Raw genomic sequence first — 26454 nt, 5'->3', positions numbered from 1 at the left:
TGTGACTTATGGGTGCATTCCAATATGCGACCTTGCGTCCGCCACTTGGTCTTGTGGCCTCACGTTTTGCTGATGCCCCACCTCCAGGGAGAAAACAATTAAGTTTCCCCACTGTCAGCCTAGCCAATACATTTTTTGGGGACCTTGTCATAATTGTGAGCTAGGAATTAAGGATAACATGACTACCAACTGTGCTCACACAACACATGATTTTTTCCTAAATTACATCTTGTCATAATTCTGCAATTTTTCACTTTTGGCCAATGACAGGAGCCCCCTGCCAGGTGGGGGGTGGGGGCCACTAGGCTGCAGCCATATCTAGCCTGTGCATTAATCCGGCCTTGGTGATGATGAACAAACAGACCCACTGCCCACTGCTGATGTCTAGTTCTAGTTTATTCAACTCAATTCAATTAAATTCATAAGAGCTTTATTGGCATGACAAAATACATTTTGCATTGCCAAAGCATTGACGAGGATATCTAGGTCTGTGGAACAAACATACTGACAAAGTTACTTCCTGGCCAATGATACAGTAACAAGTCAGTGTTCCTGTCGATTGCGAGACGTTGCTATAGTAACAACTCACCACTACAATCCTTGGCCAGGGGAGTGAAGTTGTACTCGTAGAGCTAACACTTGAGTTTAGCCTAACAAGTTATTTTTGCTGCACCGTGATTGCAAAAGTAAGATTACTGAAAATGAGCAGCAACATCGTCGAGGACGAGGATGCCCTTTACAGGGAGATGGAGGATATTTTACAGTAGGAAATATTTCATTCTAGTAGCCTATAAGCAGAGATTCTAGGAGTATTATGCATGCTGACAAAAATACAGTAGCAATAAAGTAGCAAAAAGTAGCAAAGTATCCTACCGTATCAATTTTAGATGTGGCCCCGGTAATTGTTCACTTACCGTTAAAAAAGACGAAGACGCTACTTCTGCTGACATGTGTTTTGTGTTACAGAGATAACACTTTACAGGCTCGAGTAGGCCGTTATAAGAGGGACTTTTATGCCCAAACGGATGCTCGTGAACTTCTACCTCTACGGGAGTTGATGGGGCAAATCAAGGAGCTTCGAATGGTAAGAGGGAACTGAACAACTGAACTGAACTGAACTGAACACACTTCTGCAGAAAATGCTGACGTTAGCATATCAGCATCTGACACAGAGCCAATAACTAGGAATGTCATTACGTCATCAGTACAGTTCTCTACTTTTTGTAGCCAGAGTGAGCACAGAAGACTTTATCTAGTCACTATCAATCATTCTAGAAGGAGGAGATTGTCCCTGAGTTTGTGATTGTGATTATGGTATTATACTAATGTCATGGCGGTAGTTTATTTAAAACATTGTCAGTCGTTCAATTATCACAAAACAAATCCTCTTCTAAGGCTTTGGGTTAAAATAGGATAGGCCTGGCCTTGTCTAGATGAAGAAGTGTGCAACCAGAAGAAAACAGCCAGATGCCAAACATATTCAAGATCAATAAAATGATCATTCGGTGTAGCCTAATTCCTCAATTTCTAGTGATTGTTTATGGTCACTTGAATTTCAGTGCATTACAGAGGTGACACCCCTCACATTTCTGCAAATGTGTAAGTAACATGTCTTTTCATGGTAGGTTGCAACTTTGAAGAAATAATTTCACTTTGATACAATGAAAAGAAGCCACTTTTCCACAAACATAATGCAAACAGGATACCCAAACAATTTGGCGCATTTATGTCCCTCCCCACCACTTTCCAAACCTGACCTACACCCTTGAGTGTACAGCTATAACCATTTCAGTTTTTCACTCAAAGTTCGAAATACAGCCATTCATGTTTCAACAAAAGTGAATACATTTGTTCATATTGGTCTCATCAGAGACAAACAGATATGGACAAGTTACCACGTCCTGCGGTTTGATGACACCACAGGATAAACAAAAAAACAATATAACCACATTTGTTTTAGATTAGTATGTGTGGTGGTATTAGCAATAGTAAAAAGAAAAGTGTTCTATGCTTACAGTTAAGTATGGTAGTGGGACTGACATGCTTTTGGGGCTGCATGAAAGCTGTTAACATTGGAAAGTCGAATTTCTCTAAAGAAACATGCATGTCAACATGGACTGTGACTAGTACTATTGAACCAGGCCATGATATTCTCTATGGAATTTTAACATAAAGGTGCACTCACTTTTTTAGACGTTAATGGCTGTACGATTAAGATAAGTTGTACACTGACTATTTTTCATTGCGCCGAAGTTAAAGTTCTTTAATCTCCCATGAAAAGATAATACGGTAACACTTTACTTAAAGCCCATATCTATAGCGCATTATGAGCACATTTATAACAAATTATAATGCACATTATAATTACTTGCAATGCATTATGACTACACCCATGATGTTTCATGATGCTTTATGTTAACAGTAATGAATCTAGCTTAAAATGCTTTATAAATCCAAGAATGTTATGAATGCTCATGACTGGTTATTAACTACAGGCTGCCTGATGGGGCTTATAGTACATTATGAGTACTTATACCCCTCTATACACAGACCTGGATGATAAACTGTCATAAGGGCTCATAAGATGCTATAATGCTCCATGTGAGATCATAAGTCGTCAATGTGTGCTCTGAGTAAAGTGAAGTTCATATGGATGCATCTATAATGCACTGTATAATGCACATCTATAATGCATCATTATGTACTGTGAGCCACATCAGGCAGCCTGTAGTTTATATCCAGTCACGAACACTCAAAACACCCTTGGATTTATAAAGCATTATAAGCTAGATTCATGACTATTCATCACTGTTAACATAAAGCATCATGAAACATCATGGGTGTAGTCGTAATGCGTTGTAAGTAATTATAATGTGCATTATAATTTGTTATTAATCCGCTCATGATGCGCTATAGATATGGGCTTCATAGAAAGTGTTACCGATAATACTTACAAATCTGTAACATGTGTGGGGTGTATTCACTTTTGTGATATACTGTAGCTTTTTTTGTTGGAGATGGTTATTTTCAGGATGCGCAGGTGCAGGAGACTGTTGTTATGGTGGTAGGCTAGTTCTATTCTGTACTTAACTGAGTCGGCTTGTTCATATTTTTGATACATGTCTGTTCTGCACGTGAGAGGATATGGAGGTTCTGAAGAAAAGCGCAGTGGTGAAAATCAAATGCATTCAGGCCCAGTATGAGACTGCAATACATCAGGAAGCCAATGAACTGTACACACTAATTCAGAGGAAGGCCAGGCACTTGGAGGATTTGCATAAAGAGGTAAGAAACCTTCTTAAACTATACATATATTGACATACCTACTAAGAATAATCATATTACTGTAGTCTTTTTTTTTTTTTACAGCAAATTGCAGTTCTTTATACAAGTTATCGGAATCAACTGGCTGATGCTATAAGCATGATCAAAGGCAGCTTCAAGGTAGGCCCATTGCACAGTACACAGCACATTTGTGGTAGTATTTTATGTTATTGATTTCCACAACATAAAAGTAGTTTTAAAAAAGCATTCTATACTGTGGCAAATTCACAAATATTCATCAACTGCTGTAACACATCAAAATTCTTCTGAATGCTTAAAGATTGATTCTTCTTCTTCTTCTTCTTCTTCTTCTTCTTCTTCTTCTTCTTCTTCTTCTTCTTCTTCTTCTTCTTCTTCTTCTTCTTCTTCAGAACTACTACATGAAAAATGTGTCCGTCAGTGAAACTGACAATGACGTTCTCAATGAGATGTTGGCCAAATTTGAGGAGAAAAGCTTGGAAGTCGCAGCGTTAACGGAACAACTGAATGAACAGGAAGAGAAGATAATTGTCCTGGTATAGTATATTGTGGTTGTATTGCCGTCAGAAGATGATAATATATAACATTTAGGGTGTTAGGGTGTGGGAGAATAATTGCAGTCATCTTTGAATCTCTCACTACTATATCCCTTTCCCCAGACATAATGGGTCTTTGGTTTTGTCTGAAAGGATATTGTAAAAGGAATTCTGTTTGAAAATATTGTTTACATAGCAGTTAACCTTTATGTGGCAGAAAGCATGAATCCATATCACCAGGTAGGCTACTGTGTTGTGGGGACTCTCCTTATCTTTGGGTGTTAGAACTGTTACAGGTAGAGTATGTAGTTTTATAGTAGTTTATTTCCCAAATGCATGCCCCTCATTCACAAATGTTATCTTGTTCATGAATATTTACCATCACTATTAATTTTTAAGTATTCATTTGAGTACTACATGAGTAGGTGGATCTTCTCCATATCTGCTATTACTGGGAAACTTACCATACCAGTACATATTTATTTATTGTGAAGTACATATTCATGAAACGAAAAACATGTCGGAGGAAAAAAAAGACGGAAATTACGGGTCTTAAGGGTTTGTGCAAATGCATGAAACAAGAAAGGGCAAAATAAATGTAGGTTACGCAGGTGGAAGTTTAAGGAGTTTAGGTATTTTTTGTCCTGAGATGCCCCATAGAAAATTGTGGGGTTTTTTTTTGTAAGACTGAGGTAAAATAATAAATGCTGTGTTAACACTGTAGTAATATAAACTTACAGTATGTTTTCAGTTTTTCACTCTACCTATGTCCCATATTTGGATATGTTGCCTCAAGAGTGAACTGAAGTCATCTCCCGGCCAGTGAAGCAGCAGCTTTAGCATGACTAATCAATGTTATGGTTTTATAGTATATATCTTCAATATAGCTTTGAGTCAAATACATGAAAGAGAAGATGAGATAGTCACTAGGAAAATAGATGGGCATGGAAGATTATCTCGGCCAAAGAAATTACTCAACTGGAATTTTAGGCTTACCGTGATTACATGCATTTCAGCAGTAATGAGTGATATATAATTCTTTGGTAACACTTAATTTTTAAGATTAAGGTGCACTGGTTAGCCACTAATACATGCTTAGTTAATGTCTGCATAAATGACTTGTAAGTCATATGTGAAGGAAAATCACACATTCATTTATTAGGCATGTATTCATACATTTGTTGGTCGTGGTAAATTGGGCCGTTATTCTTGATACAATCTTAATAAGGACATAGTATGCCTTGCATTCTACCTACTAATAATTAACAAGTGTCAGAAGACAATGTGTACAACCTCTTAATACACTGCTTGAGTAAGTCATGAATAGTCAGAGAAAAGTTGTAGGATAAGAAAAAACAAGGAAGATGAAACTATGTGGACACTGGTAGAAGAAAGCACATTACATTTTGCATTAATATTTCAGTTAACTCACCATGGTTGTTACTTAACCTACAATGATTTCCTTCACGCGTGACTTTCATGCCATTAACATTTATTAATTAGGCATGTTTTAGAGGCTAACAATTGAAACAAAATAAAGTGTTACCAAACTTATTTAAACTCTAAAAAATACATCTATTTTTCTCAGTTTTACATACTCTAAACACAGGCTATGAAAGTACAAAGGCTTCATGCAGGTATGTCACATACTACTCATACTACTATGCATACTACTTTATTACTCATACTACATACTACTAGTTATTTGTCAAGAGTTAGAGAGTTAGTAGTAAGGAAAACATTTGCTTCACACAGGGGTTAAGTATACCAGTATATTATTTGTGTGTTACTAGCTGACCTTTGGACCACCCATGCCCCGTTGAACATGCAATTAAACCTCCATCATTAATATTTGGCTTGCAGATGGCTTTGTGGGGGTAGACTAATCAGTAAGTTATGTTTTTACCTCTTTGCCATGGTGAATGGGCACTTGAACAATGACACAGCTTCCCATATAAACATTAGCAAGTAAGTTGTTTGGTTTTCCTTCCCTCAAATCAACGTGCCTCTCACTCCTTTGCAGTCGGGTGAGGGGAGGGTTGAAAATTAGCATTAATGAGCTCTGAGATGTCAAAAGGTGAGCTTCTATGCTATTATGGCCCCTTAAATATGGCTCAGCGGCACCCCTTCTCCCACTCCCACTCTCTTTCGCTTTATTTCTTATTATCTCGTCCACGCATTCTCTCTCTCTCTCTCTCTCTCTCTCTCTCTCTCTCTCTCTCTCTCTCTCTCTCTCTCTCTCTCTCTCTCTCTCTCCCCCAACGTATTATCTTTGGGCAAGTCAACTCTCGTGCTGGCTGTTTATGTGTTCACTGCCCCACGGAGGGTGCACTCCTGTGTGCAGATGGTGGGGAAAGTAGTGCACAAAAAAAGCTGCCACTCACCATGTAACAGATGAGAGAGAGAGCGCTGGAGCTGTGGCAGGTCTTTGTGGATTGTGCTAATGAGAGGAGGCTCTCTGCAGCGGAGAGATGCATGGCTAATCACCTGTAGTACTGCACCCTTGACAGATGGGGGAGCCAGAGGTAAAGGATGCAGCAGGAGCTGGGCACTAGAGCAGGCTCTCTCTCTCTCTCTCTCTCTCTCTCTCTCTCTCTCTCTCTCTCTCTCTCTCTCTCTTTCTCTCTCTCAGTGGCGTGTGTGTGTGTGTATGTGCGTTCATGTGTTTGTGTGAGTGTATGTGCACTGCACGTGCGTGCGTGCGTGTGCAAATGTGTACTCTGAGGGGAAGATGAATGTCTGTGTGTGGCCAGCTGAAAATGTTGCCATGTCTTTGAGGTTGTTGTGAAGCTGGAAGAGGGGAAGAACAGTGGGGGACGAGAGGAGAAGACAGAGGGCAATACGGTGAGACAGAGGTCAACAACAAAAGAGGGGAAAGGGTGCAGAGGTTGTTTGTTGGTGGCACTGTATTGCAGGGCTGCATGGGCGGAGGGGGCTGCAAGATCACCAGTTGCTGGTAGAGCTGTCCTCCGCGGATGCCCACTGATTTTTGGGTGAAGCTGTTTTTTTTTGGCGGGGCGGGGATGGAAGGGCTGGGGGTGGTGGTGGTGGTGGTGCTTATTTCTCTCTAGACACAAAGAAGTAAACTGAATGGCAAGACCAAAGACACTCTTTTTTTAAATATTGCGCTCAGAAGTTAAGAAGCTATTGGTTTATGTGCCCTTTTCAATTCTGTGGTTTTGTCTTTGCTGGCTCTGCAGCAGCAGTGACGCTTGTGGGATGAGAAAGGACTTTGCATGCTCCGAAAAGAAAGAAAGGGAAATCAGAAAGAAAAAAAATTAAAAAGTTGGATTTCTTTATTTCATGGTCAGTCCTGCATACAAAATACTGTCTGCATTCATTATGCAAGAAAAGAAAAGAACAAGCAACAAGAAGAAGACACAGACACACACAGACGCAGACCCACACACACACACACACACACACAGCAGCGCCAGCCGCAAAAAAAAAAAATCTTGAAAGCTTTGAAAGCTTTTGAACGCCTGCACAGATTTAAAGTGTGACAGGCATGCAAAAGCCCCCTTAATGTCCAGGGCATGAATGGTGGCTGCGGCACAAAGTGTAGGGCCCGGCGGCGTGGCTATCACAGGGACCTGATGGGCTCCATGCGGCTCCCAGTCGGCTGACTTCTGTGGGCTGACATGTGATGTGATCCTGGTGACACTGGCAGCTCTGCCACCGAGGGAACCGCACAAAGGCAACAAGCCCCCCCCCTCTCTCTCCAAAACCCGGCTCTCTGTGAACCCCCTGGTGCTGCGGCCCGCAACCTCCCCCCCGCCCCTCCGTACCCCCCCATGCCCCCCCCCCCTCTCCACCTCAACCCCGTCCAGTCTTGCTTGGTTACGGCCTGTGCTCACTAGCAAGAAAGCAAAGCAGCGCCCAGACTGTGGGTGGAGAGGCCCCAGCTGCCTGTGTGTGTGTGGACTTCCAGAATAAATTGACCTGAATGACAGGGGCACACAAACAGTATGATATGCATTATCCCTGTCAATAAAAATGTCCCCATGAATTATGGTCTTTGTATATAATGTACTGCTTTCTCTTTCGCCGGGGAGGAAAAGAAAAGGGCGAAAAAAAAGAGGCCTTTGGGCCAGAGTTTGCCTTTTTGTCCCCCCTCTTTTTATTATTCAGTAGGGAAATGGTAGGAGGCAGAAAGTTGTACGATAGCTTTGTCTTTGAATAGTGGTCATATTTGCCACGCAGCTTGAGCAGTGTGCCTTTTGTTCTGGAGGGTTAAAGAAATGAAAAAGTTTAAAAGGGAGTTGTGTAATTTTTCAGAGCAGCATCGAGGAAGAAGAGGACACTGAAAAAGACCAGCTGATAGATGAGAATGGAAGGCTGAAAGATGAGAATGAAAGACTTCTAGATGACATTGACAATCTGCATATCGACATGGATTTGCTCCGAGACGACATTCTGAACAGAGAAAGCAACATTGAAGAATTAGGTACGTTTGATCTGTTGTTGGCATGGCATCTGTAGTGGTACCATTTTTTATTATCTGAACCCTACTTTTTTGTGTCATATTTTTATCGCATGCACAACCTTGCATGCATGCTTTTGACGATTTTGAATTATTATTTTGGCAAAGTCCACAAGCCCATGCAAATTCATGGCAGCAATGATTTGCTAGGTTTTGGTGACAGGAATTGATCTCTTTGGCTCAACAAGGCACTTTAGAGTGAGGTAGCAGCACTGTTTGACAACACTTGTTGGGTCGCTCCAGCCTGTGGGAGTCCTCGAGAACTAAGCAAACACTAGACAGGTGTATTTTAAAGTGGCCCTGCTTTATCTCCTCCGAATGTTTGATGTTCATTCACAGCTTACGTAGCTTAGGTAACCATGACATGGGTCTTGTTCCATCAGGTATCTCGATTCTGATCAGACTCTGTCTGAGCGAGCTATCTATATGAAAATCCGAGATTAATGTATCATTAACTAGCCCGGAGGAAAAGAGAAACGGACAAACGGGGGCACGGTGTATTCTTCCCTTATGAGAAATTAAGTATGGTACACCACGGCTGTGCATTGTCCAGTTGAATGGAACATCCCACTCTTTGATATGACTTGCATTGTAAACTCTCAAAAAGCCACCTGCTAAATGGTTTTGTATAGGCTGTGACAGGGCCTTAGGTCTCTTGAGGTTTTTTTTGTTTGTTTAGTTTTAAATTGAGGTGCAAACACACACTTGGCCCTTGAACTCACTGGTCAGTTTGAGTGGGCTTCAGGCTTAGGGAGTGGTGGGGGGTGAGCGTGGCTGAATTCGGGGCGGCAGACCCAGGTCAGTGCCCCAGTCAGGACCTCCGGGCACTCCTGTCCCTAACCCGACCCAGCACTCAGAGGTGGTAGACAAAAGTGCAGAGACGTCACGTCAAGATGGTCGCTAGTGTCCACTCTGCATTGCGGCTTAAGTCCACTGAAGAGGCACTTCTGTCTTCCATCCTGACCTTTCTGTCTTTGTCACAGAGATCAATTTGAAGGTGATGGCGATTAAAGCAGAGGAAGACAGGATGAACCTTCAAAAGGCAAGGCACGATGCTGTCTCTATAGCACTGCATCTCCACAGCTGCAGCTGTTAAAACTGTTTATCTGCCATTAAACACTGCAACTATATAGATATTCAATGTTAACACACTGAAACGTTTTTGAATGCTATTTCAGATGACCAATGAAAACAGTCAGTTGAAAGCACAGATTGTTCAAGACAAAGAGGCCACCAAGAGGAAGGTAGGTTTGAATTTTAACACATGTATGTGTTCTTTTCAGCAAAAAGAAATATATAAAGCCATGCAAAAGTCTGGTTTGGGAGAATAGGTCACCCACTGTATGAACTAACTCTGCCAGTCAGTCTGTCTCCTGAGTATCACCAATGCTGTCAATGCACCATAACTTGTACTCTGACTGTGACTTAATTGTAACTGTAAGGGAGAATTGCCCAACAACCCAAGTCATGTAGTTGGAGTAAATTATCTGTCACTTCACAAGTCTGTCTATCCTTGGGAAAGACCAATGAAATACAGTATATATTCACTCCATCCAGGCAGTTCCTCCAGTTCAGCACAACTTAAGTTAGGCAGCATAATAGGAAGAACTATCCACTAGTGATGCAAATGATTAATCGATTAATCGACTTTAATCGATCAATGTGTTAATCGACAATTCAACTGACAAGAGATCCAGGTGAAATGGGCATGAGAAGAGTGTGAATAGTGTGAATATTTAAATCACATTTGGATTAAAGAGTTGAAATAGAGTTAATTTAAATGTGGTATTTTATCTCAATTCTAATAAAACATTTGTTGATTTTAGTAGTTTTTTTTCGAGAAACATTGAGATTTTGGGGGGAAAACGCCGCTTATCAATTAATCGTAAGTCGATCGATAAGGCTATCAACTAATGATTAATGAATTAATCGATAATTTGCATCCCTACTATCCATAACCCCATCCCATCCTTTCCCCCTGTATATATGGTATCCTGTGTTTGTGGAGAGGGTGTGAATATTGAAACCCAAATGACAAGGGGAAAAGATTCAGGGGAATCAATATTACAATAAATAAGACAGTTTCCGACAGTTCTTTCTTCATCAGTGGTATGTAAGTCAAAATACCAAATGAATAGTCAGATACTACCATATGTTGGTAAATCAAACTAGTATGGCTTTAGGGTTCCTTTAAATGAGGATGTTATTTAGGCAGAGTGGTTTGAAAGGAAAAAAGAAAAGACAAAAGATGAGGGGATTGGGAGTTAACAACTCTGCTATCTGCTATACCCTGCTATCATGTTTACCGGCTGTACAGGTCAAGATGTTTGTATGGAAAGGTGTGTGAACTGTGAAGGCTATAAGTGCTTTTTTCAAGTCTGGCAAACTGTCCATACATTTCAGAGGGAAGGTGATGCGCACTCTTGTTCAATGTTGGTTTTATTTAAACAATGTTTCGGCCAGTGTGGCCTTTCTCAAGTCTTTTGTTGAAATAAATTCAGCATTGGACAAGAGTGTGTCAACAAGTACCTGCTACCTGCACCTCAAAACCTCTGATATGCATTGGCTTCCTCCTCCAAAAATAAACCATCCATAGATAACACACTTATTTACGTACAGTAGGTCTAGCTGTGTATTCTCATGGTTGACATGTGACTAGTTTATCAAACCAATCAGCAAACAGAGTGGGGATTAGTGAGAGTGATAACTTTGGCTTTTTTCACCAGAGCCATGGAATGTTACGCACAAAGTCATCGTCATTGCTCACTGTCCTGGAGGTATTCGAAAAAGACCAGAGAGGGAGAAGTTTTCTAAGTACTTTTGAGCAAAATGGTGATAATAGAACCAATCCAAAATATAATGGACATGTGGAGGTGGTCACTCCCTGTAGTGGATGTGCGTGAAATCTGACTGGGATTTGAGGTGGTCACTCCCTACAAGAAGTGAATCCCTGCAAGAAGTGTAATAAATGAAGCTATCAAAATGTAACAAAATTTAACTTATATGAAACAACACTGCTCACAATGCTCACTTCCAAAGACACTATAAGAACAACCTCTTATTGTGCTTTTTGTCTGAACATGGGGGGTGTTGTGGAACTCCAGATTAATTAGCCTAATCCCTTTTAAATTTGGCCAGTTAGGCATTTGGATGAGCTGTCTAGAATTTTAGGGAGAATAAACGAAAAATATGTTTTCATCATCCCCAAGTACAACCACCTCCAGTCACACACACACACACACACACACACACACACACACACACACACACACACACACACACACACACACACACACACACACACACACACACACACACACACACACACAGTAAATTCAACAACAAAAAATCAGGTCAGTAACCGCCTCAAAGAGTACAGTGTATTGCCAGCTTTACGGTGTGTTCGTAAACTGTGACCATGCCTTCAAAAATACCATCTGCCACTTAGACACGATTCCTAAATCAGGCTTGTCTTTGGCTCTTGTTATTTCTTAAAAAACAAAAGAAGATTAATTATACAACTGTAATTATTTCTTAGATGGGTGGATGAAGCAGAATATATAATTAAAAAGGGACCAGGCATCATGCCAATTTCTGAGCTCCCACTATATTGTATTTACACATCCATAACTGCATTACATGTCCCTCATATCTGTTTGGCTATCATGAATCCTAAAATGCATGACGTGCTGCCTGGACTCCTTCTGATTTCTTCACAGCAATACATGTACTTTTGTGTACAGAGGAAAAACATGACTGGCCATATTTCACCATCCATTTTGATCCCTTTGTTTGCCCTTGGGCAATATTAAATGACAGCCCACACCTTCACGAGTCCACCCCTTCCACTTTTAGTGCGGCTTTCCGTAAGTAATAGCCGTGTTTGCACATCTAAACATGGAAGCATGCGAGTCGAGTGAGAGCATGCCAGCAGAGTCCACACTGCACGCCGCTGGGTGGGAGAGAGCAACTGGTAGGTGCAGGGTGAAGTGCTTAATGTCTTTATGGTTTGTTGTCAGTGTATTAACAGCCACGGCTGTACCTGAAAAGTTAATGACTGATGTTAGGCAGTGGGCTAGACATTTGGCAAGTGGATCCTGAGGGGTGTCATTTGATTGGTGTGTTGTTTGCCATCTTTGATGGCTTGTAAATAGAATGTGTGAATTTAGGTGCATGTGTAATTTTTTTTTTTTCTAAACACACACACACACCCACATCATGAGAATGGACCCATGCTGCAACTCAAACAGAATGGCGTGCGGTTTGCAGCGTATGTATTTGTTGTGCCCTGCTTGATATTTTTAATTAACATGATTTGACCAAATTTCTGTGTCCATCAGCTAGTTTAAAGTGTGTATGGTGACAGGCATGAATCCAATAAGCTGCTGAATTGCTCTGAATGTACCAGTGTTGACATGTCATTTTGAACTCTCCCATTGGAACAATAGTGTGACTTCTCCAACCTCGGACGATAAGTAAATGTACAAAGAAAAAAAAAGAACCCAAAAGAAAATTAAAACCACGGAGGACACATCCAAAGAGGCTGTCAGAGGCTCTAAGCACTCAATCATTCAGTCTGGTCATACAGAACTCACAAGGTTAAAAGTCCTCCCTCTGCCTTGCAGGGGTGCTTGGAGGCTAGCAGCAAGGGTCCTTCTCCATTCCCCTGCCTAATGAATTACACATATTAAATTACGCTCTTTAAATTGAGAAGAAAATCCCATTTTACTTGCACACATGACTGATTAATGCCAATGGTTGAATTGTTGCTGGCATGGCGCTTCAGTTAACATTTCACCCAGCTCCACAGTTTATTAGACATTTAAGAGATAAAGAGCACAACCGGACTAGTAAAAGCAGCTGGAGGAGTGGGTGCAGATTGGCTTTCAAGCTACTTAAAGTTATATATGATGCATGTAGGTCTTGTGGAGTTAATGCTTGTTTATTCCCTGTCATTTAGGTGGGGGTTACAAATATAGATAAATTCCCTTGATAGAGAAAATAAAATCACCATACTCCCCATTAAACCAAAACGGAACTGGCAAAATGCAAGGTGTGGCTAAGAACGCATATTCGAAACCAATTACGGGTGTTAACAATGAAAGGGTGGTTCAAACAAAAAAGCCAACATAGGTAAGCGATCAAAAGGGCCCTGCTTCTGGCACTTCAGCGTGCTCCCGTGGCCCGGGCTGATGAGGGGTGGCTAATGGTCCAGGAGCAGATGGTGGCCCAACACCTTGTATAGAGGAAAGGCCTGAGCAGCTAATAAAGACCCTCTCAATGTCATTTCAATCACCAGTGAAAGGGATTATCCATATTTAGTGTAGCAGTTCAAAAAACACCCTCATCTTTTCACCCCTTTTCCCTTTTGTTAAGTGGTTTCCTTTTGTCCCCGTGACTGACAAACTCAATGTGAAGTTCTGTCATTGTTTTCCAAGCAAAAAAATGTAAAATGGGTGGGAAAAAAATGAAAAGGACAAAAAAAACTGTTTCCATATTATTTTTTTGACATTGATCAATAGGGCGTAAAATTTATTTCCATGGCCCGAGGAGGTGTTCAGAGGGACCTCCTTTGGAAGGCTGGAGGGAGGGCCAGTGGTCCTTAGTGAGACTCAGCTGGGTGTGAGCTTAGCTCTATGAGGACCATGACTACCACCCAGCACCACGCTTTACGCATAAACCATCCATACTCACCACGTCACACCAAAACCATAAACTAGGAAATATGACATCACATTTGTTCTCGGAAAACTCCAAGTGATACATCTTGTGTTGCCTATTGAACGTGTCGTGCCAATTTATATATGCTTGGACACACCACATATGTGGGAGTTGAATAATCGTTGTTTGGTACAAATTGTACCTTGCAGAAATAAATTATGTTGCATTTTGAATTATTATTATTATTATGTAGAATAGTATTTTTATTTATAACCTGCAGCACAGTGGATTGATACTGTGCGTGTTTTAAATAATGAGTGCTTTGGGAGTCTTCTTTTTATTTGGATAAAAGAAACACCCACAGAAGAGTTCCATTGTTACATACATGTTAAATGGTCAAAGTGGAGTCAATGGTCAAAAGGCTATTTTGTTTGCCCTGTTTGTACTGTCACACCCACAATGACTGACATGTATTCCACACTTGACACAATAAAATACAGCTTCCCAGTGTGGACAGTAAAGGTCCCATCCACCCTTATGAGAGGGTGAGAAGAATAGAGAGGATGTGTGTGTGTGTGGTGTGTGGTGTGAGGAGTGTGTTTGTAATGAAGGCAGGTGCTAGCCAGTGCTATGGGGTGCATGTGGGACTACACCCACTATCCCACTCACAGCCAGTGTGGTGTAACTGGAGTGTCCACCCACACTCCATCCCTATGCTAACGTTACTAGACTGGGAACCGCAGGAGCTGAATGACTGGGGGGGGGGCGGGGGGGATGCAAAATCACCAGAGGTCATTAAGCAGCCTGTCAAACTGTCACTGTCCTTGTCTATGAGGGCTTAATTTATTGCCCTGTTGTTAACCAGCTTGGTTACTTACAGCAATACGTATTGACAGATACAGGCAAGGTTATGTAGATGGCATGGAATTATAAGACACTTACATGAAATGGAAGAGATGACATGGCATGCAAATAAACTGCATGTTTGGAATATGAAAACTGTGTGGATTTTGTTCTTAAAGATAGTTTGGGAAGATTATAAAACTGAATGAATTTGTGTTTTCTCCACAGATGTCCCAACTGAAAAAAGACATGGAAAAGGAGATTAGCAACATTGAGAAAGAGCGTCAGAAGGAGGTAGGCCTCACAGACTGCTGCATTGCATCACCTTACGACACACTCATCTGGAGTGAACAACAACCTGTAGCCAGACCTTAAACAGATGAAGCTTGCTGCGTTCTCAATGCCCTTTGCTCAGCTCTGCTTGTCGTTGTATCTGTGCAAGGTTAGACATGTTTTTCTGTCAACAGAAACAGTCTTGATGGGTTTACTTCACACAGATGTGGACAAGGCCACATTATTTGGTGGTTTTGGTGAACACCAACAAAATGCTCTCGCCTAAATACACACACAAATGGACGGACACACACACACACACACACACACACACACACACACACACACACACACACACACACACACACACACACACACACACACACACACACACACACACACACACGCACACACACACACACCCTCAATGGCCCAAGCCTAAAAGCATTTGCCATATATACCCTTTCCATTTGGATAGGTCCGCATTAGCCAGATTAAAAAGTGGATGTCCGCCCGCCCATGCGGTGGCTGTAATTAGGTGTGATGGGGAGCCAGGCTATCTGCTCTCAGGATGTTTGCAGGCCCTGGCCCCTGGTCTGAAGGTTAGTCAATAGGCCAAGTGCGGACACCCGCACCAGGAAAACAAAGACTGGCGTGTGAGCTACTCTCGCCACAGGTGTCTGTGCGCTATTGATTTTAGCCCGGAGAGTTAAACAGCAACTATTTCCTCGTGCCTGTTGTCGATACGAGGCCACATCATCCACCTTGCACATCCTCCATTTTTACCCCTCCTTTTTCTTCCCATTTATTTCTATCAAGATGAATGAATTTTGGACATCGCTTTGCTTTCTGTCTGCATTGCAGTGTGATGGTTAATCATGATTCCAAGTAGGTCTATAACACAAAGTACACTTCACTTTGTGCAACAGATTTGTATGTATATGCTATATTTCAAAGATTGTTTTAATTTGGATGCAATAATTCAATTATCAATTATTCCACCTCTTAAGCCACGTCCCTTAATCATTAGTTTCAAAATGGGTTTAAACTGTTTTATGTATGCTAATATAGTAGAATATTTGCCACTGCTGAACAGTAATAGAATATTATTATAATATATATAAGAATATTAGTCTTGTTGTGCTTTTCAGTCCTAGTTGTAGTTCCTTTGCCATGTTAATGGTAGCCTTGCTTTAGCTGGAAAAAAGAGCATTGAGGTCCCCAGAGCTGTGGCAGTGCTGCTCACCCCGAGTGCAGTAACCACTGCTCCACGGCTCATTCTTAAGCCCATTCATGACTTGTCAAGACAAAGTGTGGGAAGCACTGAACATTGAGGATGCAGGAGTGTGTTTGTTTGAAAGAGAGTGAGCGTGATAAAGAGATATAGGGGAGAAAAAGCAAGAAAGAGAGAGACAGAGAGAGAGAGAGAGAGAGATGGAGAGAGAGAGAGAGGCAGAGAAAGAGAGGGCGATGCACGTAAAAGGAGAGAGAGAAAGAGCGAAAGATGGTGGGAGAGGGATGAAAAAAAAAAGATGGAGAGAAGGGGGTGGGGGTTGGGTGGGTGGATGGCCAGCACAGGGCCAGACAATAGCTCTGTCAACACAGTGACCACATAGAAACGGTCACTGGGGCGGACGGCGCAGCGGCAGGCAGGCAGGCAGGCAGGCCCCCGAGAGTGAACGGAATGCGGCCTGCAGCTGACACAACACGGCAGCGGCCTGGAGTGGGTGGGCTAAGAGGGGGGCCCTGAAAGGTCCCGGACAATGGGCCCGGTTTAAAGTCCACTTCAGATGGAGCGTCCAGCACGCTGCGTTGCGCCCGCCCATTATTGCGGAGTGTGTGCTGCCTGCCGAGTTCCTTATCTGCCTCGAGACGCCGTGTGTACCAGCTCCTTCGCCCGCCCGGCCGCCTGCTCGCATGCCAGCTAGTGTATCTGTCTGTGTGTCTGTCCTTAACTGGCGCGTGCCCAGTGGCTTCTGGGCCAGGTCTCGGCAGTGTGTGCACAGCAAACGGCACAGGGGGGCTCACAGTAGCCAGGGATCTGTGGGGGGTCAGTTTGTATAGTGCTCAAGAGGAGGGTTGATTTGGCCCCTTTCAGTCGCGCGGTGGGTAAATTGGTCAGTTGTTCTCAGGCTTGGTCAGGCAGTTCTTGGTGTTAACAGTCAACATAGGATAAAATATCCCTCTTGGAAACTGAATGAGATTATTCAGCATTCTGAGCAAGAGGAAAATGTGTTGTTTTACCCTTTTTTACGGCAAGGCTTGTTTGTCTTATTGATTTATTGATTCAATGTTAAGGTTGCAGTCTTTAACCACTAGATCTGAAGAAGCTTAATCCAACATAGTTGGCACATTACATTCTTGTTCCATTCACTCCACAAGTGTTAATCTGCGGAGTCATGCTACACAAAGCTGTTACAACTGCTTACTTTGGGATCCATTCTCCGTGTTCCCTTAACCGTAGCTTGTTTCTATGAGCATATTAGTCTGATTGAGACGTCACCACACTAGAGGGCTGTGGTCAACACACCAGCCTTTATGTAAACATATAAAGCTGAAAGTCTTATTGTCGCAGGGAAACACCTACGCCTTCGCCCCCTTTATTCCGTACGCACAAAAGGCTTTTGAATGGCGAGGCAAGGGTGAGAGAAAACAAAAAACTGAAGACTGACCACCTTTTTCTGCACTGGCCTGGGCTGGACGAACAAAAACACATTGAGCACCCATGCTATCTAAGAGAATACCCTCAAGGACTCTTAACTGGATGCTAGGCCCACCCCCTTCTCTTTCGTCCTTTCTTTTCCTTTCCCTTTTTTATGTCAGGAGAAACAGGTCCAGTTTGACCCATGCTGACCTGGCCTTCACACCCGTGTGAACATGCGCACTAAATCAGATGACATGACTGGCCACAAAGATGGGTCAGGCCGTGAATGGACATGCCACTTGAGTGGACATTTGGCTCCGGCCACAAAAAAAAAGCAAGGGGAAAAAAAAATGGCCTTTGTCCAAAGTGAATTCAATAATGGACATACAATAAGGTACCAAGCACACAGCATCAAAGCCCAGGAGGCTATTTTAAAGCAATTCCCGTTCAACTTGCTATCAAGAAGAATGAGCGTGTAGCAAGAGAGCAGCTACCTCAGGTCACTCCTCGGAGCAGTGGTCAGTCAAACTACACAATACTGGCACACTTATACAAAGACACAGATTCACACTTTGGCTTGAGATCAAAATTACACTTTTATTATTATAATTATTATATCCGAATTGCAGAACAATTTTCATAATGCTGTTTGCTTTGTTTTATTTTATTTTATTTTATTTCATTTCATTTCATACAGGCCAATGCAGCGGAGGAGAGAATGAAACAACAGAAGAAGGACCTGGAGAAAGCACAGCGTACCCAGGCAACGGCAATGGCAGCGATGGCGACAAAACCACAGGAGTCTGTGGAGGAACATAATGAAAAGGAAAGCGTTGAACTGAAGAGGCTGAAAAGCATCGTGGAAGAGCAGAAGACTGAGATTAAACGGTACTCCTTCAACATCTGGTGATGCAATTGTTTAAATGGCTAAGAGATATTATAATCATCATCATCATCATCATCATCATATAGGTAGTATGTGTAACTGTGTACATATAGTACATCAAAATCTGAACTCCTTATGTGGGAAAGTGATTAGTGGTATGAAAAGTTTATGTTAGTGATCTGGTCAAGCATTCATTGTGAGGAGTTTAATGACGCTTTCTCTCTTTCATTGAAGGTTTAAGTGCGACCGCCTGTTAAGTGAAGCATGGGAGAAGAAGTTTGACATTTTGAACAAAAGGTGTCTTGCACAGTTGTATCATACTGTATTTTTAGATTTCTGAATTGTACTACCAATCAAATATTGCTCTGAATATTTCTCAACAATAACACTTTCAATGTGTTAACACTTTCAAAATACTGTGCTCTTCAGTTTTCATGCCATAAAGGATGAGATGTACTTGCGGAATAACTTGCAGAGACAAGCCGCTGCACTACACTATGCTTCAGTCAGCTACACGGTAGGTGGTGTTGGTTATGCCATGGCTAGTAATGATCTCATCTAATTACCTCTGTTGGTTGGAGGAATCTTTAAAAAAGGGCCTGTTTCTTGAGCTATTAATTATGTTAAAAGTTTCATTGTAGTGTTTTTTCAGTTTGTTTTTTTAAGAAACTGAGTGAATTAATGTGTAATTTGGTGTCTTACTCTCAATTTGAGAGGACACTTGCACCTGTGTCTGGATGAGAGAGCGAGAGCAAGAGAGAGAGAGGGAGAGCAAGAGAGAGAAGAGAGCAAGAGAGAGCGAGAGCGAGAGCTAGAGAGAGAGAGAGCAAGAGCAAGAGAGAGAGAGAGTTTGAGACTTGAGTTGGGGAAGGGTGGGGGTTTGAAGTACAGATCAGATTTTAACAGGTGCACCCCCAATTAGGCCTCTCAGCTCTGGCCTCCACTGGTGATGCCTGTTGAATATGCATAAGTGTTGGCTTGTCTGTTTTTGTTTTTGCCCTCTCCTCTCCATGGCATTGTGTGAATGAACACACACCGCCAGCAGTATTACATTAAACACCTCATTCACGGGGGGAAGGCAGACTGGAGTTTCCGGAAACCAGCCATTATAGAAATCCATTCAAATGAAAAAGAGATGAAAATGTGTTTACAGAAGGCGCACTGGTGTCAAGATCTGCTGTAACCAGCACTATTGCTACTGTGCACGTGCCTTGATATGATCTGATACCCCCTCAGAGGCACATACATTTATTTAAAAATATATATTTTCAGGGCTTTTTATACCTCCATTTTTGACAGGACAGTGGAGGAGAGACAGGAAGTGAGTGGGGAGAGAGAGACAGAGAAGGACCGGCAATGACCCGGGCTGGAATCAGATCCGGGTCGCCGGCGTAATAACCCTGTGCCCTATCACAGTGTTTCTCAACCTTTTTTAGGCGAGGCACCCTTTGAATTCATGAAAAATTTCAAGGCACCCCAAACCAACAAGCCATAACATGGCATCGCATCTGATACCACACAAGCTTAGAAAAGTAACACATTTTTGAGACGTCACACGACCTACGTTCAGCTGACTGGGGTGACCTATATTTACTTTATTGTGTGTAAATGGCAGATGAAATATTCCAATGACTAGCATTAACTTATCAATTTAGACAAATATGTATTATATTACATAATTTATTTATCAGCCACGTTTCTGCGGCACTCCTGTTGAGAAACACTGCCCCATCATTAGGCCACGGCAGGGCCAGAGGCACATACATTTAGCATAGAGAGTTGGAACTTTGAATTACGCACAGTTCTTTGATGATAAAATTGGCACTTTAAGGCACGTTAGAAGTGTAATTGTAACCGTTTTCATTCATTTTTGTTGTCGTCTGTTATATCAATAAATGCCTTGTGAGATAGTTTAGGAGGAAATGTAACCGGTTGTAACCGGTATAAATGTATAAATGTAACCGGTTGGGATTTCACTCTGCGTTGTGTTTAGTTGAAATAAAGATGACTCCGAGACAGGTGAAGATTCATACGATGTTTTAGTGATGATTCTGGAATTTCAGACACAGTATATAATCACCATGGGGCTTGAGGCTGCACTCCCACTCCTCTTCCCACAGCATACAGAGACAGGGCAAGTTTTTACAATAAACATATTTAACAGTAGCCCTAAACATGGTGAAAACATATTAGAAAACCACATTAAATATATTTTATACATTATAGCTTACCATCATTGAAAGACCATGTAGTCATATCACAAAAGACAGAAGACCTAAATGTTCTTAACACAAACATCTACTTCCTTATATTATGTTTTGTTCGGGAAGGTGTATTGCAATGAGATGAACAAGGTAACTATGGGATGGCTTTTTGTTATTCGCTATTCCACCATCTGTTTTATTTCTAAGACAAACAGAGTCCAAAAGGGACAGAAGCACATTTTCATGTGCAGCATGCATATGTTAAGTGTATGAGATATGACATATTTTGATATTTCATATTTCATTTGTCTCTTGTGGCACCTTCAATCCACCTGTGACATACCCTCATACCAGAATGTGTCCAGGGCTACACTGGAGGCGTTAAGTCAGAGACTTATCTGCCGTAGCAATCAGCTTCCACTGTAATCAATGGAACTTGGCTACACCGGACATGGCAGTGCAGCAAACTCTCTAAAGCAGAGCCCATTCTTTTCAATGTACTTTGACGTAATTTGACTTACTGTCTTTCAGCTGGATGTGCCTACAAGGACCCCAGTCCCCAACTTTTCTAAACAGTCTGACTATTCTGAAGTAACTCCTATGGTAGGTAGACCCTCTACAAAATGTATGGTGCTGTAAATAATTGTGTATCTATTCTGGACTGCGCAAGCAACTAAGTGTGTTCCATTGTAGCCTGACATAGGTGCAACGACTAGAAGAACAGAGAATACTTCGAGGATGAGCAGTTTCAGAAACACATTCACAGAAACACTCTCCTCGACTGATAATGGTAAGTCTGCACTGTCACTGCAATGGTTAAAAAACATGTTTTTAAAACAAATGTTCCTTTTTTCAGTAAACTATACAGTAGGCAGTATACAGTAGGCAGCACAGGGAAATGTGTGTCTGAGGGGGAAAAGAAATTTCTTGAAATACCAATTTGTAATTTCTAATTTGGCATAGTCTACTCTAGGATCTGTAGACTCTACACGAAAAAAATGTGATTGTCAAGAGACACATAGGTGCATACCTGAGAGCGAGAGGGAAGAGGAAAAGAAGGAGTGAGAGAGAGAGAGAGTCTGTTGTCCCGTCTAAGCTCTTTTTAATCTTTCTATCTGTGAACTATTGACTTTTTGGTAATTAGGATCCTTGCTAATGAGCTTAGCCGACATGACTGGGGTAGATAACTCAGGGGGCTTATCTCTCTTCATCAATATGGAAGCTCTTAGGCAGAGCTATCTGATGCACAGAAGCCAACAAATTAATCTGCTAGATTACTCCGCTGTCCAACCAATGATTTGGCGCAATCCAATAATGAAAAACAATAGATCCATGTCGTGCTCTGGCCGGCGATGTTACGCTCTGTTGCTATCTGGGGGATTTGTTCTGTGTGCCACTGGAAGTTAATGGTTAGTAAAGGGCCCCTGCAGAACACCAGATAGAGCCACGGCGTGTGCTTAGTGAGTCGAGAGAAATTTTAGGAACATGCATGTCATGTCATGGCATCGGCATGGCTGCCATGAAGCTATTTTGTCATTGCCAGCCATTTCCTAATGGTAGAGTTAGCAAGAACCGCATGAGTTCCATGCATTTTCAGTGTGTAATTCCCTTTTATTTACCCAATGCTCTGCAAGTGTAATGCAGAACAAAAGAGCTGGCTTTCATAAAATAAATGACATCTGGAGGTTCAGCTTAATCAAAACTCAAATGTGACATGAATTCATGTGTGGCCAAAATTCTGTCCAGACAGTGGCTATTTGTTGCAGGTGGGTTTTGCACGCTACTGTGTGTTGAAAGACCACAAAAAAGTGCTGCAGCTTTTAAAGATTGTTGCCAATTTTATTGCAACTAAAAAATGTCCAGTGAATTTCATTTAAAACTTTTCTAGGCTGAATCAGTGTTTTCCCGTCGAGGCAACACACAAAACAATTCTCCCACAGTGTGCTAAAGAGCCAGTGGGATACTCTCTCCGCAGTCTATCGACAGCAACAGACGTAGTGCAAAAAAAGGCAACAATATCAACAAATGGAGGTTGAACAGTAGTGTGTATGGACAAGTTTGATTGAGGAGCGGAGGCCTGGAGGCCGATAGTTTTGTGAGAGGTGACCAGAGGGCGCCAATAGATTAGAGCCAGTCAACATGGCTGACAGGCAGCGTGCAGGAGGGGGAAAGGGTTGAAAAGCCACTGGTCTTCAGCCAAGAGGGCCTGGGTAGTGACCTCTGGTGTGAGTGACTAGCCAGCCCCCATCCCTAAAGCCTGGGAATTCGGCCCATAGATCACCATTGACACCCCATAATTGAGACACTGGAGATAAGGCACCAGCCAGTTGTGAGTCGTGACACTTGGGAGTTGGAAAACATTGTGGTCACACTGCAGATTATGTTTGTTCAACGGGTCACCCAATCTGAGGTGGCCTGGCCACTTTGGCCACCGCCGAGCGTGCTTAACCTCATGCTCGATTTGCTCAGATTGACCTGCCGAGTTCTGGGTGTCGGAGGGTTTTTCAGGACATGGTCACATCGGTAAGATGTAATTGTCATGGAAACTGAAACTTATTCTGTGCACTACTACACTCAGATGAAATTTTTAAAAATTATAAATAAATAAAAAACAGGTTAGATTTGATGAAATAATTTTTGGATGGATGGATGAATCTTTTTCAGTCCCAATGCCTATGGATTTTTCAACCATTTCATTCAACAGGCAGCAATGAGATCAAAGTGCATCGTCATCAGATATGAGACACAAGCATGGTAAATTTAAGTTGTATTTCTGAGCATGAATACGTCTGGCCCATATGCTTCGCGACAGCGCGACGTAAAGGAGGCATTGATGGACCCAGTCCATCCGCATTTGAGTCCATAACAATCTGTATTCATGGTAACTTATCGGACCCAATTAATCAACTTCTACAAAGGCAATTCTGATGTGTTCAAGCAACCTGAAAGGCCCTGGTCACCCTTGGGGCACTTTGAATGTCTTTTCGCCTGTCCCTTTCTGTCTCTGACTAGCCCGGTTTCTTTTCCTTTCTCACTGTCTGGATGAATTTTATTCAGTTGTATCACTCCACTGTGTACTCTACGCACTGTGTATGTTTTATGAAGAGACTATTTAAATGAAAACAGGGTTTTCAGAGGTCATAATGAGTTTTTTCCCCATTTTGCCCGAGAGTCACAAAGCTCTGTAGGTGATAAAAAGCCTTCTAGTCAGTCCCAAAGGGGAGAATGTGTTGTGGGCCCTGTTGTGTGGGGCATTGTTGTGGCCGTTCCTCTGAAGCTGAAAGGGGGCAACCACTGGTTTGATTCGGTTACACGGTTTGGTTAAGCTGCCCCTCCCACCATCTTGAAGTGTATGGAGGGTCTGTGACCTGTTTAGAATTGGCCAGGGAAATGTCATGTTGCCCCTCCTATGGGCAGTACCCACATTCATTTGATTGGTGCGAAAAAATGACTTGGGATGGTTAAAACCACCACCTCCGAATTAGATTATAGAGGCCAAGAAACAAGGAAACATGCAATGTAAAGATGCCCCAGTTTTCAGTAGATACAATGTCTTGAGAGATGTTTACCACCTCCACCACTAATAATGTGTTTGGTCAAAATCTTGCAACTTGTAAAACATGGTTTGGCACACATTCAAAAGTTAAACTTTCACTTTTAGAACCTCAGTCCCAGCGTGAAGATGGGGATGATGACAACTAAGACTCTTCTGTCCTTCCAGCCCATCGCCCTGCCTGTGCTGAAAGATAACCTCTCTTTACACATAAACATTATCACATATCTATTAAATTGATGCAAAAATGTTATATACAATGTTGTTGTTTTTGTACCAAACGTTTTTGTTTGTGATTTCATGGCTTTGAATGTATAGACAGATATTTGTTGTATTGTTATGAAAAGAAAGAGAAGAAAAAGAGAATAAAGCTCATATAGAAAAATTAATTTGCATGTCAGCAGCTGTCTGCCAAACCATCAATGTAGCACTATGCAGATAAGCTATGTTTGCCAAAAAAGACTTTTTTGCAGTGTAGAAGAATTATTTCAAAAGAAAAAAGGAGCCGACTGCAGTGTACAAAAACCCTTCTTAGAATACGCTTCATTGAGTAAAGTGACAACAAAAAGTATGGCAGTCACTGACTCCAGTAGGCCCTGTTCTGAATGAGCTCAATGGACTGCAGCCTGGCGTCTTGAATGCAGCTCGAGTGGAAGGAACACGACCAGCAGTATGGCATTCTGTGCGCGCTAGTGTTGGGTACTCCTGGAATGTCCTTTAGCTTCTTCCATGGAATGCAAGGCATTGGAAATGTCTCAATGGACATGGCCATACAATAAGTAGGCTGAATATCAGTACTGTTCCACCCTGAATGTAACAGAGAAAAGAAGAAAACTAAGAAAAAGAGGAAAAAGACCAAATGCTTTTGTCACCTTCTCTGATCTCTTTCTACAACCGTCTTGTGGTTTACACGAAATAACTTAAGTCTGCGCATTCTCCTGTGTTTATTGTGTAAAGAATGACTGCTGACTTACTGCCACCTTTTACCCTCGTCATGTGTCTCCAAGTATTGTGACGCTAAAACTTCTCTCCATCCCAGAAGCCAAAGTTTGAGTTTACTTTCTGCCACTTGTGGCTTATTACCTCATCAGCTTTCCCCCAAAAAACTCTGTTCACATCAGACCCCCACGGCCCACACCGACAAGCCTAGAATCAATTATCAATTTCCCCTTTTGTTGGTTGTCATTTATAACAGATGGATATTGAGTGTCATAACCTATCTTTGAGATGCCATTGCCCTTTTTTATACAGATTACGTGATTATGGCTCTGTTTATCCTATTACTGCCGCAAGCTACTTGTTGCCATCGTAGGCCTCTTTTAAATTCAAGTGTGGCTCTGGGCACAGCCAGCACGGGCCATGCTCTTGGCAAGCTGTTGCCATAGAAAGGGCCATCAGGTGTCAGATATATATTATTACCTTAAACACTCACAGGAGGAGGGTGTCTTTCTCCACTTACTTCCTTTACAGAGGGGAAAAGGGGGCAGATTGAAGCTCAGGTTGTAAAACCACAAAGCGTGATTTTTTGTTTGTTTGTTTGGCTCCAGAAATTAATTGGTTTCATTAGTTGGTGGATAAATGGCAATGGCTGGTGTGTTGGATTCCAGCAGAGTTTCACCATACAGGGTTAATGGGAGTCAAGTCTGGAAAGTTTCCCAGCCCTGGCTTGCGGCCATCTTAGCCAATCACACTGACGGAAACATTGGTCAGACTGGATATAGTAGCTGCACTACTAAAGCTTTTGCACTTGCCCCAGCTCGTATTGTGCAAAACAGAGATCCAATGAGCTTGCTCTGAGTGCATTAGTGGGTAGTCAGGTTGTCAAGGGTACATACAGAACACTGAATAGATTTTGTGAGAAGTAATTCAAGTTGTTTAGCAAATGCTTCGAGAATGTTTGTGTCCTGGAGAAAATCTGTAGGCTTATTTCAGACTGAAATAAACTGCTTTAACTAAGTAGGCTAGTTTTATTTTTACCATGTTTAAATGTTTGTCTTATTCAGTCTGAATAGATGCATATATTAATCGCATGCATTGAGTTTATCCCTTTTAATTGAAAAGGCCCAGT

General features: G+C 42.0%; 1 protein-coding gene across 2 annotated transcripts; it reads left to right on the top strand.

Annotated features, from left to right (window-relative positions):
• Positions 1-584: 584 nt before the first annotated feature.
• On the top strand, positions 585-24639 carry c16h10orf67 (chromosome 16 C10orf67 homolog). Of its 2 annotated transcripts, XM_063219055.1 has the most exons (15): positions 585-763; positions 967-1084; positions 3142-3285; positions 3370-3444; positions 3696-3839; positions 8118-8286; positions 9306-9364; positions 9501-9566; positions 15055-15120; positions 18441-18631; positions 18864-18926; positions 19059-19146; positions 21365-21436; positions 21527-21623; positions 24495-24639. In XM_063219055.1, the coding sequence occupies exons 1-15, from the start codon at positions 702-704 to the stop codon at positions 24533-24535; spliced, it is 1455 nt and encodes a 484-aa protein (XP_063075125.1). In that variant the 5' UTR covers positions 585-701; the 3' UTR covers positions 24536-24639. The 2 variants fall into 2 exon arrangements, with proteins under 2 accessions (XP_063075125.1, XP_063075126.1); XM_063219056.1 differs by lacking the exon at positions 585-763 and having other exon boundaries at positions 1068-1084; positions 3140-3285.
• The last annotated feature ends 1815 nt before the right edge of the window (positions 24640-26454 follow it).

The sequence above is a fragment of the Engraulis encrasicolus genome, chromosome 16 (genome assembly GCF_034702125.1).
Source record: "Engraulis encrasicolus isolate BLACKSEA-1 chromosome 16, IST_EnEncr_1.0, whole genome shotgun sequence".
Classification (NCBI taxonomy): Eukaryota; Metazoa; Chordata; class Actinopteri; order Clupeiformes; family Engraulidae; genus Engraulis; species Engraulis encrasicolus.
The sequence above is the reverse complement of the archived record's forward strand: the minus strand, read 5'-3'. Positions and strand labels throughout refer to the sequence as shown.